The sequence below is a fragment of the Phoca vitulina genome, unplaced genomic scaffold (assembly GCF_004348235.1).
Source record: "Phoca vitulina isolate PV1807 unplaced genomic scaffold, GSC_HSeal_1.0 scaffold12, whole genome shotgun sequence".
Taxonomy (NCBI): domain Eukaryota; kingdom Metazoa; phylum Chordata; class Mammalia; order Carnivora; family Phocidae; genus Phoca; species Phoca vitulina.
This window is the reverse complement of record NW_022589715.1, coordinates 18,327,839-18,344,913: the sequence shown is the minus strand read 5'-3', so window position 1 is coordinate 18,344,913 and position 17,075 is coordinate 18,327,839. Positions and strand designations below refer to the sequence as shown.

Here is a 17,075-nt window from a genome sequence, read left to right as displayed (position 1 = left end):
TTATGCAAAGTGTTATTCCAAGATGTTTGTGATTAGGGCTGATTTTGAATATTCATTATGATAATACTGGACCATGTCCTTTATATTGATTGGTCCTTTCTCTGCTATCCAGAATGGTGAAAAAATGAGATTCCACTTAAGAGTTAAACTATATTCAGTAAGTAGGTCACTACTTTTAAAAGATTAGAGAAGAAGAAAATGCATTTAATATTATGATTATACTCATGGAGCTCAGTTTAATATTTCATTGAGAATTTAGAAGACTGTATACTATTTAAGATAACTAGAATTACATAGGCTAGCTTTCTACAGCTCAGGGAGATGCAAAACCAGTTGAGATCAGAAGAGCATATAATGGGGTACCTGGGTGGCTCAGTAGTTAAGCATCTGACACTTGATTTCTGTTCAGGACGTGATCTCAGGGTCCTGGGATGGAGCCCTGCATGGGCTTTGTGCTCAGTGGGGAGTCTGCTACTCTCCTTCTCCTTCTCCCTCTGCTCCTCCCCCAGCTTGTGCACATTCTCTTTCTCTCAAATAAATAAATACATTTTTTTTAAAAGATTTTATTTATTTGACAGAGAGAGACACAGTGAGGGGGGAACACAAGCAGGGGGAGTGGGAGAGGGAGAAGAAGGCTTCCCGCCGAGCAGGGAGCCCGATGCGGGGCTCGATCCCAGGACCCTGGGATCATGACCTGAGCCGAAGGCAGATGCTTGACGACTGAGCCACCCAGGTGCCCCTAAATACATCTTTTACAAAAAGAAGAGCATATACTGACCATGGAAGAAAGAATGTAGAGGTATGTTAGGTAAAGAAAGCAGAGCAGGAGTTTGAAGGCAGAAAGGAGAGTGTCATTTTTTAGTAAAAGCTAGGTTTTTGATGCCAGAGTATAGTATAAGCTAAAGTACTAAGAGGCTATGTCTGAATAATGAGTAAAAGAAGAACTGCTGGAATTCCTTAAAACTATATATATATAATCTGAAGTTCTTTAATTATTTTCTTTAACTTAATTATTAAGTTCTTTAAGATCATTAATTCTGTCACTTAGCACATCTACCGTGTTCTATAATTTTAAACTGTGTATTCATTTTTTATGAAGCCTTATTGAGAGAGTTTTATGCTTCCTTCCAAAAAGCATTTTATTTTGCTGATGGGGACCTCAAAACACCACCAACCTCAGTTTTTTAAAATAATTTCTCTGCTCTGGATTTTCTAGCCTATGTAGGTAGTATAAATGGCTTTCCTGCAAACAAGAGGAGAGTTCTCTGGTTATAAGCTGTCATTATCATTTACAAATAAAACCATCTGTTTTTTTTTTTTTTTTTTTTTTTTTTTTCTGGGGTGGGACAGACAAGTGTCTTTACTATTTCTCTTTGTTGGAGGACAAATTTTTTTTTTCTAGTTAATATTTTCACTGATGTAGCACTTTAAGATTATAAATTTTACTTTGCGTGGATAACATTACAGTTCCACTCCTTCTGAAGGTTAAGACCTCCTGTCCCATATGTAGCCATTAAAAATCTATCTTCTTAGTAACTGAGATTGCAAATAACTCTAGGATGGTTGATGTTTCAGAATCAGTTTACCATTTTTATTTCAAGTTTGCTAAGTTTTCTCTCTCTGTGTCTCTCTCTCTCTTTCTTTCACCCTTGCCCTTCCTTTCTTTTCCTTTTCCCTTTCCTTTTCCTTTCTTCCTCTTTCCTCCTCTTTCTTCTTTCTTTCTTTCATTCAAAATGATTAATCCCATCTGTCATGTGATGGCATATTAGTTCTTTTTGTTGCTTCTTTTGATATATTGGGCATACATTTGCATAATAGGTGCAAAGCAAACTAACATTTGTAGGTGATGATTGGTTTCTTATTCTGCTATAAGGTGTGCTTGCTTTTGAAAACAGTATGTTGGGCACCTGGGTGGCTCAGTTGGTTAAGCGACTGCCTTCGGCTCAGGTCATGATCCTGGAGTCCCGGGATCGAGTCCCGGGATCGAGTCCCGCATCGGGCTCCCTGCTCGGCAGGGAGTCTGCTTCTCCTTCTGACCCTCCTCCCTCTCATGCTCTCTGTCTCTCATTCTCTCTCTCTCAAATAAATAAATAAAATCTTTAAAAAAAAAGAAAAAGAAAACAGTATGTCATATTTGCATGCACAATGACTCGTCCTTTAAATATGTCTACAGTCTTAAGAAACGTTGACAGGAGCATCACAGTGCAAAACTTTTTGCCCATAGACCCTTGGCTTAGAGTTTCGAGGTTACTGAGATCCCATACTTTTAAGTCCAGCAATCTTATCAAATTCTAGGACTGAGGCTGACTAGGTAGGTGTGTGAACTTGGACAAGTTTAATAAACCTTTCTAAACTAAGCCATGGTCTCTTTTATCTTTGAAATGGAGCTGTTGTCCATCTCATTGTGAGATCATATATTTAGAGTGCTTATCACTGTGCATGATATTTATTTTATAAATAACAGCTATTAGTGGGGTTTTGTGGGGGTTTTTTGCATTATAGTATCCAAAATTGGAAGGGGTCATTGAGATTATTTAGCCATCTATTCTTAAGTCTCTCCGGAAAAGGAAAGTGAGTTAAAGGCACTAGAACTGAGGGTGCAACATTACTTAACATTGAAGAGATCCACACAGAGTAGGGCAGAATAGATTTTTGCAATGGTACCATCTTTGGAAATGATTTCTAGCTGCATCTGTTGATTATCGAAAATATTAGGTTTGGGGATTCTCAAATGTAATTATAATGTGTGGTATATGAAGTAAAAAGAAGGCTTAAGGCTAAATTCTATAAATGGTTCCATTTACTGGTTTTGCCAGCTCTCCATGCCAAAGCCTTGACTGGAGTATTTAAATTTATGTGATATGTGTGTGCATGCTCATGCATTTATACCAAAAAAGATTCTTTAACTTGGAACTGTGTGAAGAAAACAATTGGATCTATTAAAAGTCACTGAATCTGCACTCTGTCCTGGAGTTATGTTGACTACCCCTCATTTATATAGGGCATCCCGTAAAGGATGCAGGTGGATTTATATGGACCTATTTTCCACCTTAGTAACAGTCTTGGACAAGTGTGCTGGGTGGTGACCTCTTTGCAGGCATGGACCAATCAACCTAGGCCGTCATTGTCCCTTGTCCAGTGTGCCAGGATGCCTACTTCTTACTTCATGGCTTGTATACTATCTGAAGGTGGTTTAGAATTGTGCTTGTTAAACCCAGGTATTGTTCAGTAGTGTTTCTCTGTCTCTAAAATGAGTTTACTGCATCTACAGATTTTTGACATCTGCATTTTCTTCCCCAGCTTTTCCTAAACTCCTTTTGGCGAGAAAAGCCACTTGCTGTTCAATATAGGGATTGAAAATGAACTCTCCTTCATTGTTCAAAACCAGTTCCCATATACCCATAGACACCTCCCAGCAGTGCCCCAGGGCAATTGCTACTCAGTCTTTCCATCTAGTAATATGTAAGTGATGTAAGAATTAACCAACCATGTGTATTTGCTTTAAAAATCCATGTTAGTGTATTAATCCTTATTATGCTGTCTTACGGAGTGGAATACTAACATCAGCATGAACAGAATAGTCTCTCCCTACAGACAGACCTCCATGGGAGGTTAAATTATACTCTCAATATGAGTTCATTAATTTGTAGTCAGAAATATGTTTACTGAGGGACTGTGCACCTTCATTCACTGGCAAGTGTGTACGGTGCAATTTTCAAGTCATTTATCATGATTTTTCTACTTTTACTTTAAAAGAAATTAACACTAAGAAGCACAGAACGGCCCCCCACCCCCACCCCCCTTTCCCCGGGAACAGCCTTCACAAGGCAGAAAAATTTTGAGACTGGCAAGAGAATCTGAGAATGGCTCCAATTATTAACACAACATAGAGTGTCCAAAAAGTCTGGAAATGCAGAGTATATTTATTCTACTTTTTTTCCAGTTTAACAATTGAATCATTGCTTTAAATTTTATGTACTTTATAAGAAATAATGTCTGGAGGGGTGCCTGGGTGGCTCAGTTGGTTAAGAATCTGACTCTTGATTTTGGCTCAAGTCACGATCTCAGAGTCCTCAGATTGAGCCCCGCATTGGGCTCCACACTCAGTGGGGAGTCTGCTTAAGATTCTCTCTCTTGCTCCCTCTGCCCCTCCCCCAACTCACATGCACTTGCACACACACACTCTCTCTCTCTCAAATAAATAAATCTTTAAAAAATAGTGTCTGGAAGTTGAAGAAAAAATATTGAGCGTGTTATTTGAAAATATAACTAGCATACTTAAAAAAATGTCCTATATTTCCTTTCATTTTGCATACCCTACATTATTTTGACTGAGTTGGTGGATCTTGTTTCCAGTGGAAGGAGAGAAAAGGTTAAAATTCACTGACTTTCTATAATCTTCATTCTTTCATTTCTCTCCTTACAGTTCCCTCCAGTTTCATGAAACTGGTGTGATAAGATGGGGTCTCTTTCCTTTGGAAATCTTAATAGAAAACTGAATCAGCCCAGGAGAATGGAGTTTTTAAACCCCTTAAGCCCACTTTTCATTTAGGGCTTGATGTCAAGAGGTTAAAAAGGCCCTGAAATCTCACTGTGACCCAGACCTGCTCAATATGGGGCCGAGGAATTAATGATGAAGAGTGTGTTTATCTGCATCATCCTCATCTATACTCTTTGTTCTTTAGCGCTCTAGCAGGGATTTCGGGGAGGGCATTGGCAATGACTGGCTGTCTCTGCCAGTTCTTAGAGTTAAGGCTAAGAGCTACTCATTGGAGGGCTAGAGAAAGAAAAACTTAACTTAATCTCTATCTCACACACATAGATACATGGATGGATAGACGGGTGGATGGATGGAGAGATAAGTAGATAGACATACAGAAACATAGATATATAATCACATACACGAATACTTTTTGGCCACCTTTACTTGTTATTATAACTGACTAAGCATCCTCTATACACTCATGATTCCCAACTTCCTAAAATGAAACTTCTTCTTTCTTATATTTCCAAATGCCTAGTCAGTTGGCATTTCTCTGCAGATGTTCTACAGATGATACTTGTTAGTTCAGAAAAAAATCAGGTTGCAGGTAAGTAGAGGGCAGGAATTGTGACTTCATCTTGAATATCTAGAAACCTGGCAAGTGCCTGACACAGAGCAGGTACTGAATAAATGCTTGTTGAATGAGTAAAAAGATGAATGAAATAAAAATAATTCCCTGTACACTTTGTACACAAACACACATTTACAGATATAATCATATAACCAACCCTACCAATTAAGGCAGTATGGACAGGACTGTCACTCTCTTATATCTAGTCCCCCAAATTTCCCTTAAGGCTGCATGCCACCCTGTTGGGATATTTTGTTTGTTTATTAGGTTTGTTATAACCTTATTTCACTTACTTTAAAAATGTACTTTTGAGTTGGAAAGAGAGAAGCCTGCCTGAGACTGCTATGACCTTAGCGAGAAGCTATTGATCACGGAAGTGAAGAAAGCTTTGATTAGTACATTTTGGCAATTTGGTGGTTTTTTTTTTTTTTTTTTTTAAGATTTTGAATTACTTTAAATCACTTTTGTTCATTACCTATTGCTGGATCCTGCTGAACAAATATATTTTTGTTAGGGGTGTTTTATTACAACTGATATACTGATGTTGATTTAGATGTGGTTTCTTCCTTGAGCCCTCTTAATATAGGAACCAAAATGATGATGACATGGGTGCCTCCTGTCAGTTCAGTAAAGAAGACTCATGGCTATAATCATATTTAACAAACTGCCATTTCTCTATGATGACTGGAAAATCAATGGCAGTTCAGCAATTAAGGCAAAGACTACCGTTTAAATCTTAGAATCTGATCATTCTGTTTTTTCATCCTCAAACCAGGGAAGACAATCAGTTTTTTCCATGTTGTGTTTTAAAATATATTTTAATCGAGCTGTAAATTTATAGCACTGTTTACCAGATTCATAATACCAATTACTTGGAACCTTGTTTGTTTGGCTTCTAATTTTGAACTGTGTGGTAGAGTTTTCTATCCTTAGTCTACTTTTCTCATTATGAGGATTGTTACTGTGTTTTGTTTAGCCAAAGACTACTTTAGAAAAGTTAAGTTGGTTTGTTATTTTACAGCATAGCAATTGAAGCATATTTATTTTTCTGTAGGCTGTAAGATGCAAATTATATAATGTGCCTTTTTTATACTTCCCATTTGCTTTTCTTTGTGTTTATATTTTAGCTGATATGAAATCAGTGATGCAAGTATTATTTCATTGTACTAATGACAATTTTGAGGTACCTCAAAATTGAAACTAGAGACTTAAAGATATATTTGCACATAAGCATAGTATCAAGACATCCAAACTGGTATAGATAGGCTTAAATTATATGGACTAACTTGGAAGACAGTCAGTTGTGAATTTTTGAAACCCTATGAAAAACAGAGTGCATCTAAAGAAATATACCACAGTAGTAAATTGCAGTGAATCCAAACTCAGAGTCAAGAGAGCCAGCTGCTGGTCTGGACTCTGCCTTTAGTGCACCGTGTGACCTTGAGCAAGCCATGTAAGTTTCTTGAGACTTGTCTTCTTCCATCTGAAATCGAAGAACTGGGCTCCACCAATGAACTTACATTCAGTATCTTTCAAATATATGTAGTAATTTAGATTCTGAAATAGATCAGAGTGACTAGTTATCAATTACTGTCTTTCTTACTAATTGTTTTCACAACTTGCCAAAAACCAGGTTTATCCTCTCTAGAGCTGATTGGCAACACCTTTCGTGCTTACACTGTTAATTTGCTTCAAAGGTCATGTACAAACAAATTATCCTGACTTGAATGACTAGTTAGTAGGTATTTAACATTTGGAAAACTGTGGGGAGTTATTTGTTCATTTATTTATGTTAGTTGTTCTTTTCATAATCTGAATGCAGCATTAGTTCTTGGGCAAGGGCTGATGAATGTTTGCTTTGACATTTCCCTTCTCTTTAAAGGACATTTAAAAATTTTTTTCTTAAGATTTATCCTATTGAGAAGGGAGTTGTATTTTTAGGTATGGTTCAGAAGAACATATCAAAGACCAAGTAGTTGAAAAAATAATTTTAATAATTAGAGTGTTCTCAAATTGGGTGTCTTCTTAGGGAGGCAGAGGGATTTCTGTCCTAGAGCTCACACCTGGATTTTGCATCTTCTAAGATTTAGGCTGCATCATGTCCTCTCAGGTATTCTTAAGTTCTGGTATTTGGACATTAAATCCCTCCCTCCACCTCCTTAGTCTACAGTTCCTTACATAGCCTCTTAATTAGCAAGAAGAAACAGAAATGTCCTCTACATTTCCCTGTTGAAATGTGGAGCCTGCTGGCATTTTTGATGATCATGCTATCTCTCCTGTCCATTCTAGAGGCCAGTTATGGTATTCTTCCTTTCCTTATCACACGGAAGGTTTTTGAAATCACAGTTCAACTACCAAGTACTGTATCAGTCCATTGACATTTCAGTGGGTTTTGATTTGTGGTCATGGTTGTAGGAGAATAAAGACACTGACCAATAGAAACATTTATTGACTTAAGAATATAAATAAGTCCGCAATATGCTTTCTATACAGACACTTGCATTACATATACAGGGTTATTGAAATTTTGGTCTTACACAAAAAAATAATTTATTAGCTGCTTATTTGCTTTACAAACCAACTTACAAGAGGCCTTCTTTAATTATATATTTGATATAGTACACATATTTCAGAAACAAATTTACTGTACAGTGAAATTTACATGTTCATCAATTTCTTTTTCCTATGTTTTATAAAAATATCAAGTGACACTGGCTTCAATACTGATCCTCCATACTCCATTTTTCTCTTAAGCTTAACACATCACTGTTCAATATTTCCAAGTTTATGGTCTTTCACTGCATTTGAGCCCAAGACAATAATCACATTTTTGTGGAATATGGCTCTTGCTATATTTAGCAGGTCCTTGCAAAGGTCTCATTTGTGAAGTGTGCCATATTGTAGCATGATAATCTTTCTGGCTACAACAATGCAAAATTACCCTATACCCTCTCCTCCCTACCCAGGAAAAGACTACAGCTGAAATAATTAAAATCCATACGCTTAATGATCTGTGCCTTCTGCAGGGTGGCACGTTTACTGTCTCTAACGATGTTTAATAGCTCATAACATTCAATACACTTAATCATCAATTACTGGCATTTGTAGTACTTTTGCATACAGAACATATCCTGATGGGGGAAAATTGCATTGGAACAGACTCAATTACCCACCTTGAAAAAAAAAGACACTGGGCCAGACTGAATGCAGATGCATGGTTGTCTTTGGAGCTGCTCAAGCCACTGAGGCAGGGCTGTAACAAGGCCATGTGGTTAGTTCAGATTTTGTTAGGTGAGGAGGAAGTTTCAATTTGCTTGTGTCACACTGCACTTTGTTGGTCTCTCAGCCACTTTGCGATTATCCCTGATTGGGATGTCAGGTAACTGGGATGCTGGCCCGAGCCAGCCACCTGACCTCCCACAGGTCAATCACCACTGAGTTTCTGTGTCTTTATATGGAAGGTGAGAGTGAGGTGCTAGACAAGACTGGAGAGATCCTACCCAGATCAGAAATTCTCTAGTCTCACAGTCACTTCATGGACAATGGAACCATCAGCCTTCTGTCATTTTCCATGTAATTTCTTATTTGTTCAGAGTTGCTTGGAAAAATGAAGAAAGATAAAGAGCCCATGGAGTCCACTACCTTTGGTAGAATGATAAAAAAGCAGAATTCTCATAATAATTACATGGTTTTGATGTAGTTTGTGTGGTGTACCTACTTTATATATATATGTAAATATGTACAGTATGCAATATATATGTATATATAAATATTTATTCATCATGTTATTTTAATTACTCGTTTGTTTAATATTATAAATGACTATATTATTATAACATGTATGTATATTTTGTATTTGATATTATAATTATATATTAATTATTAATATATAATTATTATAATTATTAGTGATCATAGCATGCATAATTATATTTAGATGCATATAAGGCTTTGTTTACATATTTAGGCCAAAGATTATTTTGCTTCTGGTAACAGAAGGACATGAACTGTGCCAGCACTTCTGCTGATGCTCGGTGCTGGAAGTGACAGGATCTGCAGGAGGTAGCTTATTTTAATGCAGAGTTTGCTTGAGAAAATAACATGATTTCATCATCTCTGAGCCTCCGAGAAAAATTCTGATTGTCGACCTTTCCTCCTAATCATGGATTTGAGTCATAACCACCCTGGGGTGAAATGCACACATTGCTCTCTCAAGTTCTTGATTGTTTCCAAAAAAGTTTTAAGACTTTTTCCCTGTTGATAGCAAATGCTTATGTGGGCAAAGCAAAGGAGAAGCAAAGGTGTTGCAACTTCCACTATCACCTGCCTTTCTCAAACGTTACAGCTTCTCTGGGGCTGGCTGAACTCACAAGACCAACTTGAAAAAAAAAAAAAAGTGCAAGAAAATATTCGTATTATGGCACTGATAAATTCATAGCATTCAGGATTTTGTCCTTCTTGCTTCAGCAGCAGTTGGATATGTTTTATTTATTTATTTAAATATTTATTTATTTACTTATGAGAGGGAGAGAGAGAACCTCAAGCAGACTCCCTGCTGAGCACAGAGCCCAATGCGAGGCTTGATCTCAAGACCCTGAGATCATGACCTGAGCCAAAATCAAGAGTTGGATGCTTAATCGACTGAGCTGCTAGGTGCCCGAGGATATTTTTTAAAACATAAAGTGCCAGGCCTGCCATTCTTTGCTCTTCCCAACATTCATTGAGTGACTCTAGCCAGTCAAATGTAGGTTAAGTGCTAGGAATAAAGAAATCAATATGCTACAATTATGGTTTATACCCTGACTAAGCTTATAGTCTTGGCAAAGGGTTGAAGACTCAAATGTATGCAGCATAGGCAGTCATAAATCAGCCCCAAGAAGAGACAATAGGGAGTGGTAGAGCCTGGAAATAATTGGAGAAATGTCTTTATTTAGTTCTTCCCTCTCACCCCCATCCTTCCTTCCTTCCTTTCTTCTTCATAATACTCTGCTAACTAAATAAAATAGTGTACTAATCTTCAACTCATAATACAGATCCAGATGGAAACGTATAAACAAATAATTTTAGTAAGAAGTAAGTGGAATCTTAAAAGTTATTTCTAAATCACAGTTGTTAATAGCACAGACCCTAGAGCCAGCATGGCTTTAAATGCTGGTGCCACCGTTCACCAGCCGTTTGACCTTAGGCAAGTAATCTTCCTTTGCTCTCTTCAGTTCCCTCAGGTGTAAATGGTGACAATGCAAGTATTTACTCCATCAGGTTCTGTTGAGCAGTAATTGAGTTATAATGTATAAAGCTCTTCAAATAGAACTTGGCACACCATGAGCTCTAAATAAAAGAGACTGTTCTTAGTAGGAAAGAGACAAGACAGCACATATTAAGATATTAAGTGTGAATAGACACAACCTGATAGAATCTTAAAATGGAAGGAATCCTGAGTCACCTTATGGGCACCATCTACTTGCTGCTGGAATAAGCCCAGAAGAGACTGTTCCTCAGTGTTTACTCATGCACTTAGTTCAACTCATCCTTTCCTGTACACCGGCCAACTCTGGATGATTTTATCAAGGGAATGCTCACCTTTGTTTTCAAAAAAGGAGCCAAGAGACATAGTGTAATGTATCAAGATCTCTTCTGGTAACATTGTAACTTCCATGGTGTTCTCTACATTGACCGTTCTGGTGTTTTTGTTTGTTTGTTTGTTTTGTTTGTTTTTTAAATTGGAAGATCTAATTGGCTTTATTAAGCAATTCATAAATTGGGCAGCATCCCATTTAGCAAATAGAGAAATGCTCCTCACATTGACCATTCATTTAGCATTTCATTTGCTTTATCTCAAATGAAGATATATATTTCCCACCACGCTTCAAAAAGGAGCTAACCACAGCAGTAAATTGTTTTTAAGCACTGCATTGCTTTACAGATTCTGCAACATAATCAAAATGATAAAACATTCAGAAGATGTGCACTGTCCACTCAGTTATCATTTAAAAATTCTGTTGTGTCTATTCCTTAACTGTCTCTGTGTGTGGCTCAATGGGGATGTACAGTTTGGGGAACAGAACTAGCCAAGAGTTTGTGAAGCAGTGGTCAGGTATTAGACCTCACTAAACTTTCTTCTCTTAAAATATATTGCATTTTTTCCATTGCTGTAGAGGATCCATTTCTCAGGATCTTTTAAGATTTGTACCTCAAGGAAAATATATGTGAAAAGGTTCTGAGGAAGCCTAGGTTATTGGGAAAAGGGAACAAATCATAGCTAAGAGGGTTAGAACTTTTTGCTCTCTATCTCTCATCTTCTCTAGGAATTCTACAATGGGAAAATATCAAGAACATGAACCATCAATATATGCTAGATACTTTATGCAATTAGACAAAGAAAAATCTATGTAATTAAAGGAGAATTTATATAACTAGACAAAAGAGAATATGCAGTTTTAGATATTACATATGATAAATGCTGGTTAAACATATAGGCATAGAGAACTTTCTGGAAGACAGCTTAACACTCTCTGAACCTAGCTTTTCATCATACCCTCCCCCCCCACCGACTTCTCACAGTTTTCCCATAGTTCGTTTATCAAGTATTTAAAGAGAGCTTCTGTTGCATGCAGGCTCTCCCTTCAAAGGATGCACTACATGGTATTCATGCCATTTTGGTTCATAATCTGCTTCCGAAAAGACTTTTCTACTCCTGAGACTCTGTCCTCTGCATGTTATCCCTCTCTTCTATGTATTATTACCATCCTGCATCATTCCACATTTGAGTTGATATTACCTCAAGCTTATGCACAATTATCTGTCCATCCCCCAGTGCTGCCACACTAGCATAAGAACCAGAACAAGCACCAATTTGAAAGCCAAGCAGTGGAACCATTTGGGAGGGGAGTCATTTTCTGCCTTAAAACAATAAATATTTTTATTGGGCAGATGTTTTCTTGCTTCTAAATTATTTCGTATGCAGGAGTGGAATCAACCAACAAAAAGCACTTCCAAACTTTTAACCAGGAGTTCATGAACTGTTCTTGTCACGGAGAGGACACAGTGATGGTGGTAGCAGTAGTATTAATGACAATAATGAGTAAGCCTTCATTATGGGTAAAGCCTTACGCTGGGGGCTGTGACTGCATCACCTCTAACCTTTAACCCTAATGGCAGTCCACAAGGCTGCTCTCATTATTTTGGCCCCATGTTTTGCAGTTGAGGTGACTGAAACACAAAGGTTGAATAATCCTCAAGTCTAATTTTTGGTAATGTTTGGTGTGGTTTGTGATTTTAAAGATTACTTATCTTTTAATCTATGACTTAATATATCCATATATAGTTTTTAGAACAATACTTATATAATAAACCTTTATATAGAAATGCTGTGTGCATATTAATTGCTATTATTTCCCTTTGGTCACTTATTTGGAGATGTTAATTTTTATTCTTTCCAGCAGGTGGTAAGTGGCTTGAGGAGACCAAAGACTTTACTAGAGACACCCTGCTCAGAGCTTGGGTCCATATCAAGTAATTGAGATTGAACACAATGGTATATATAAAAGAAACAGGCAGATCTGTTATCCCCGCTTCATTGATCTCTTCCATCTCCTACACATGCATGCTGTTTCTTAGCTAAATATTTTAGTCTTACAGAAAAAGCAGTTCCCTGGGAAAAGAGCTAATTTTATCCTGATAAACTTGCTTATCATTGCATAATATAGATTTCCATTTTAATTCAGTAATCTTAAAACTACAGGGATATAAAATGCATTAAAGTTGTAGTTGACTTCAGATTGCTTTTCCTTTAAAATCTTTAACATGAAATCATTTGTACCTGCTTAAAATGAGTTTTTAGTTGTAATTTAAATTGAATTAAATCATCTTCTATTTATCTTAGAATAATCTCAGAATTGAGCATGAGATTTCCATTTGCAGAGTCACATTTACTAATGTGGGTCTCTCTCCTTCTCTCAACCTCTACCCTTCCCCCCCGCCCCTCCCCTTTCACAGACGTCTCCAGAGTCCCTTCCTGGGGTGCCTGTTTTGCGCGGGGGGGGGGGGGGGGTTCCCAGGTCGATGAGCTGCACCTGACAGCTTTATGCTGCTGTGTGTTACTCCTAGTTTTGAAGCAGTATTGCTGACCGAATGGCCAGCACCTGGATTAAGTGGCATTATACTGATCTTCTATATAAAAACCTGACCTTGAATATTAGTTTCATTAGGCATGGTTCCTCCACATGCTGAGGGGTGCAACTGGGCTCGCCTCCCAGGGTCCTTTGTGTACAGAGTAGCCCTACCTGAGTGACCTACTGTTACTGTGGCTCATATACCAGTTTAACTTGCAGAATTTGGGATCAACCATGTAGTTCACTAGGTTTATATGCAGAATAAATCTCTGCTTTCCTTGAGTAAGTAGATTGATTCCACAGCAGCTGCTCCACCCATTAATACCATATGCAGATATGTCCATCTTTAGCTGTAGTGACCTTCTCCATATTTCATTCGATTCACCTACCATTGTGAATGTTATTTCCCGCTGCACAACGCAGAGTGAGAATGAGCTGGTTTTCTCCCCACGGCATGGATATCTGCCAATGAGTCCTTTTTTTTCAGGGTTCTGGGGATGAGGAGACTTATGTAATCCTGTTGTAGCAAGGGTGGGACACCTGAATTAAATATGTATTTCCTAATTGCCAGCCTCCATCTTAAAGTTTATTTAGTCCTGGAGGGCCAGACATCTTGGAAATTCACCTTTGTGAATTTGTGCCTGTCCGGTAATGAATTGTTACATTTCTCCCATGCTGTTATATATCAAGCTATTTGTTTGTGTCTAGGCACTGGGACTAAGCTGGTCGGCTATATAATATGCTTATTGTAGATGGTAGCTTCTTTTAAAAATCTAACAGCGCACTCTATTTCCTGACACACCCTCATTTCCCAAGCATGAAAAGTATCCCTTCGAGGGTTTAAGTAACTATAACACTGAGTGAATTACATTATATTCTGATCTGCTTGTGAAATGGTAAGAGGTGTTATTTTTTTTTTTCTTGTATCTTACGATAAATTACAGGACGCCCAGTGTTTCAATGGTGCAATTGACTTTATTTAAATGAGCTGGGTTTTGATTAACAGATGAGAAATAACCATTTCTATAAATGAAATATTGAACGAATTGTTTTACCCTAAATTAAATAATTGGTCATATTAACACTATTCTTCAAGTTTACTGACAAAGCTTTTACTGCCGCTGTGTATGCTCTGCTCTGTGAAGCTTCATTATGCTGCTTCCCAGGCCTTTCGACCCCTGGTGATACACCCAGTCCACTGTTATGGGACATGTGTCACCCTAGTCATCGATCCCCTTTGCTTCCCACTCCTGGGTCCCTTTGTACAAATACTTAGTATTCACCAACCATTCCACCTTCTTTCCGGTCTCCACCTCTTGTCAGTCCCTAAATCCGGTCTTTCTCTAATACAAATCTCATTAATATTCCCTTCCTCTCTGTATCCCGTTTCTATTTCCCTGGTCCATCAGGCCCTCGTTATTGCTCCTCTCAGACTCTAATGCCTTTGCCCTAATTACTTGTGTCTCTGCCCTTAGCTTATCTCCCTCAGTTTATTTTATGAAATGTAGCCAAAATAAAAATCTATTAATGTCACTTCCCTCCCTGCTGAGGACCTCGTTCGGATCTCTTTCATAGCTTCCTAAACACCACCACCTCTCCTCTGTACCCCTTTCTCACTGTGCCTCCCACGTGACTGTAGTTCCTCACACTCAGTATCCTTCTCCAGCATTCAGAGCCTCACACGGCATCCACCCTGCCAGGGGTGCTCTTCCCACCGCTGTCTTTCTGGGGAATACCTCTTCATTCTTCAAAGCCCATCAAAGTTGACGGCTTCTCCCAGCCTCACACTAAATAAGTAAATCACTCCCCCTTCTTTGTCTACATGCTTAATCGTATGTGTATTGTCGTATGTAGTCATACATACTATGAGTATGTATTTACATCATGTTCCCTTATTAGATGGTGAACCCCTTGAGACTAGGGTGTCCTCAGTCACTTTTGTAATTCCGGAGCTTAATAATATCTGACATAGTATGGGTTTGTTGAATTGGTTCAATTCTCCTATAAATGTTCTATTAGAGAATAGCTTCTTAGCAGAGTATTAAAAGAGTACATTTGGGTATCTCTGTAGTCTATTATTGTCTGATTAGTTCAATTAAGAGTACACTGTTAATGAGGCCAGGGTTTTAGTTTCATTCCTCTGTGGAGCACTTAACATTGTACCTCAACTGTCAGTAAGCTTCACTAGCTGCCTAGTAAATCCCATTGCTTCCAAGGGAAATGGAAAGTGAGAATGATTAAGGTCAGGGCAAATTCATCTCAACTATTAGACAAATGGAATTGAATATATTCCTTATTGATGTTTAAAGCACAATTTCACACTTCTGTGTGAAATGAACACCTTATTTTGTCCACAGCCCCTGTCCAATGTGCACTGATGCATTTGCCTTGAAAGGTGGGCTGTGATGGAGGTGGCAGGAGGACTTCCTGTTCATGGCGGGTTTTACAATAGGAACAATAATCATGCATGCACAGATCTTTATGATTGCTAGCCTCTGAGCTTCCCGTCCACCCACATGCCTCTCCATCCTTGTCTTCCAGGTGAGACAATGCGCATCGCCTCTTCAGAGTTTGCTGATGACCCGTGCTCATCGGTGAAGCGTGGCACCATGGTGCGGGCGGCGAGGGCTTTGCTCTCAGCTGTAACACGCTTACTCATCCTGGCGGACATGGCGGATGTCATGAGACTTTTATCTCATCTGAAAATTGTACGTATGTGGAACTTATCAAAACTTTGCTTTGGGGGGGTGGCAATACTGACTAAGTATATTGGAGCTTGGAACTGCTCTAATGATGTTTCATTGCTCACCAGCGTGCTTACTCACCCAAGTGGTATACCCCCCAATTTTTCTAATGCTAAAATTATATTCAATAATATACTCAAAAAGTTATAGAGGATTCACTTGAGTTTGGATCCCTCCCTTACTTCTTGGAGTGCAAAACTATATTCTTTTAGGCTGCAGAGGCTGAGCATGGTGGACCTGCCTTGGCCCTATCTTGAGATTCAGATTAGTGCTGGTCCATGTGGTAATTCAGAGGAGGTCAGCTCTTCCAGTTAGCTGGCCAAATGACCACCTATGCCCACCTTAATATGGATCATGTGTTGAATTACATTTTGTTACCTGCTCCAGCCTTGCACTTTTGTAGAATTAGGGACTTTGAACGTACTTTAGTCTGGCAATAAAGAGCCCTGTCTACACATCTCTTGGCTAAGGTCAATCTTGTTGCACCAAGCCTAGCATCTAACATAACTGGGCAGTTACATGTCCTACTAACCCATAGACCCCTATTATAAGTGCCTCGCTTGTCATAGTTCCTTGGTTTCTTTCAGCATTTTTGTTTCGTGATGGAAGTGGAGCCCTACCCTCGTCACAAATGTTATTGGACCAGGAGCCAAGGCAACCTTTGAAGTCCTTGACAACTAGGCCTCTCTCTGCTTTTCTAGTTGCTGACTGGCATCTATTGGCAACCAGGATAGTTCAGTCCTCTGAACTAAGATGATGTAACTCAATTGCTTCGGAATATGACTTCTGCCTAGAGAGTTTCTATTCCATGACCTCAGTGAATTTCATTCCTGGACAATTGGCACCAACCTTGGACTAATCTCAGGGTCCTTAGATGATGGGATGTGAACCACGGGTTTTCTTTTTTTGGTAATCAACCTGTTGCTGGTTTAGTTCCCCTAGCTGTGGCCATTACTGTGTTGTCATCCACCACATAACCTCCTTACATATCAGATACTTTATCTGTTAATACAGGGCTAATGGCTGTATATCCCTCAGAGTTGTGAGAGATTTAAAATGGGTGCCATTCCTATGCAGCATTTCTTACAGAGTTTGGTGCAAAGTAA

At 38.5% G+C, this 17,075-nt stretch overlaps 1 protein-coding gene across 5 annotated transcripts in view; it reads left to right on the top strand.

The window, feature by feature from the left end:
- CTNNA2 (catenin alpha 2) overlaps positions 1-17,075 on the top strand; it is a 1,077,601-nt gene that overhangs the window by 318,167 nt on the left and 742,359 nt on the right. For all 5 annotated transcript variants that reach the window (XM_032410576.1, XM_032410575.1, XM_032410577.1 and 2 more), the window contains exon 4: positions 15,767-15,933. In XM_032410576.1, coding sequence (XP_032266467.1) covers positions 15,767-15,933 — 167 coding nt within the window. The remainder of the gene's footprint in view (positions 1-15,766; positions 15,934-17,075) is intronic.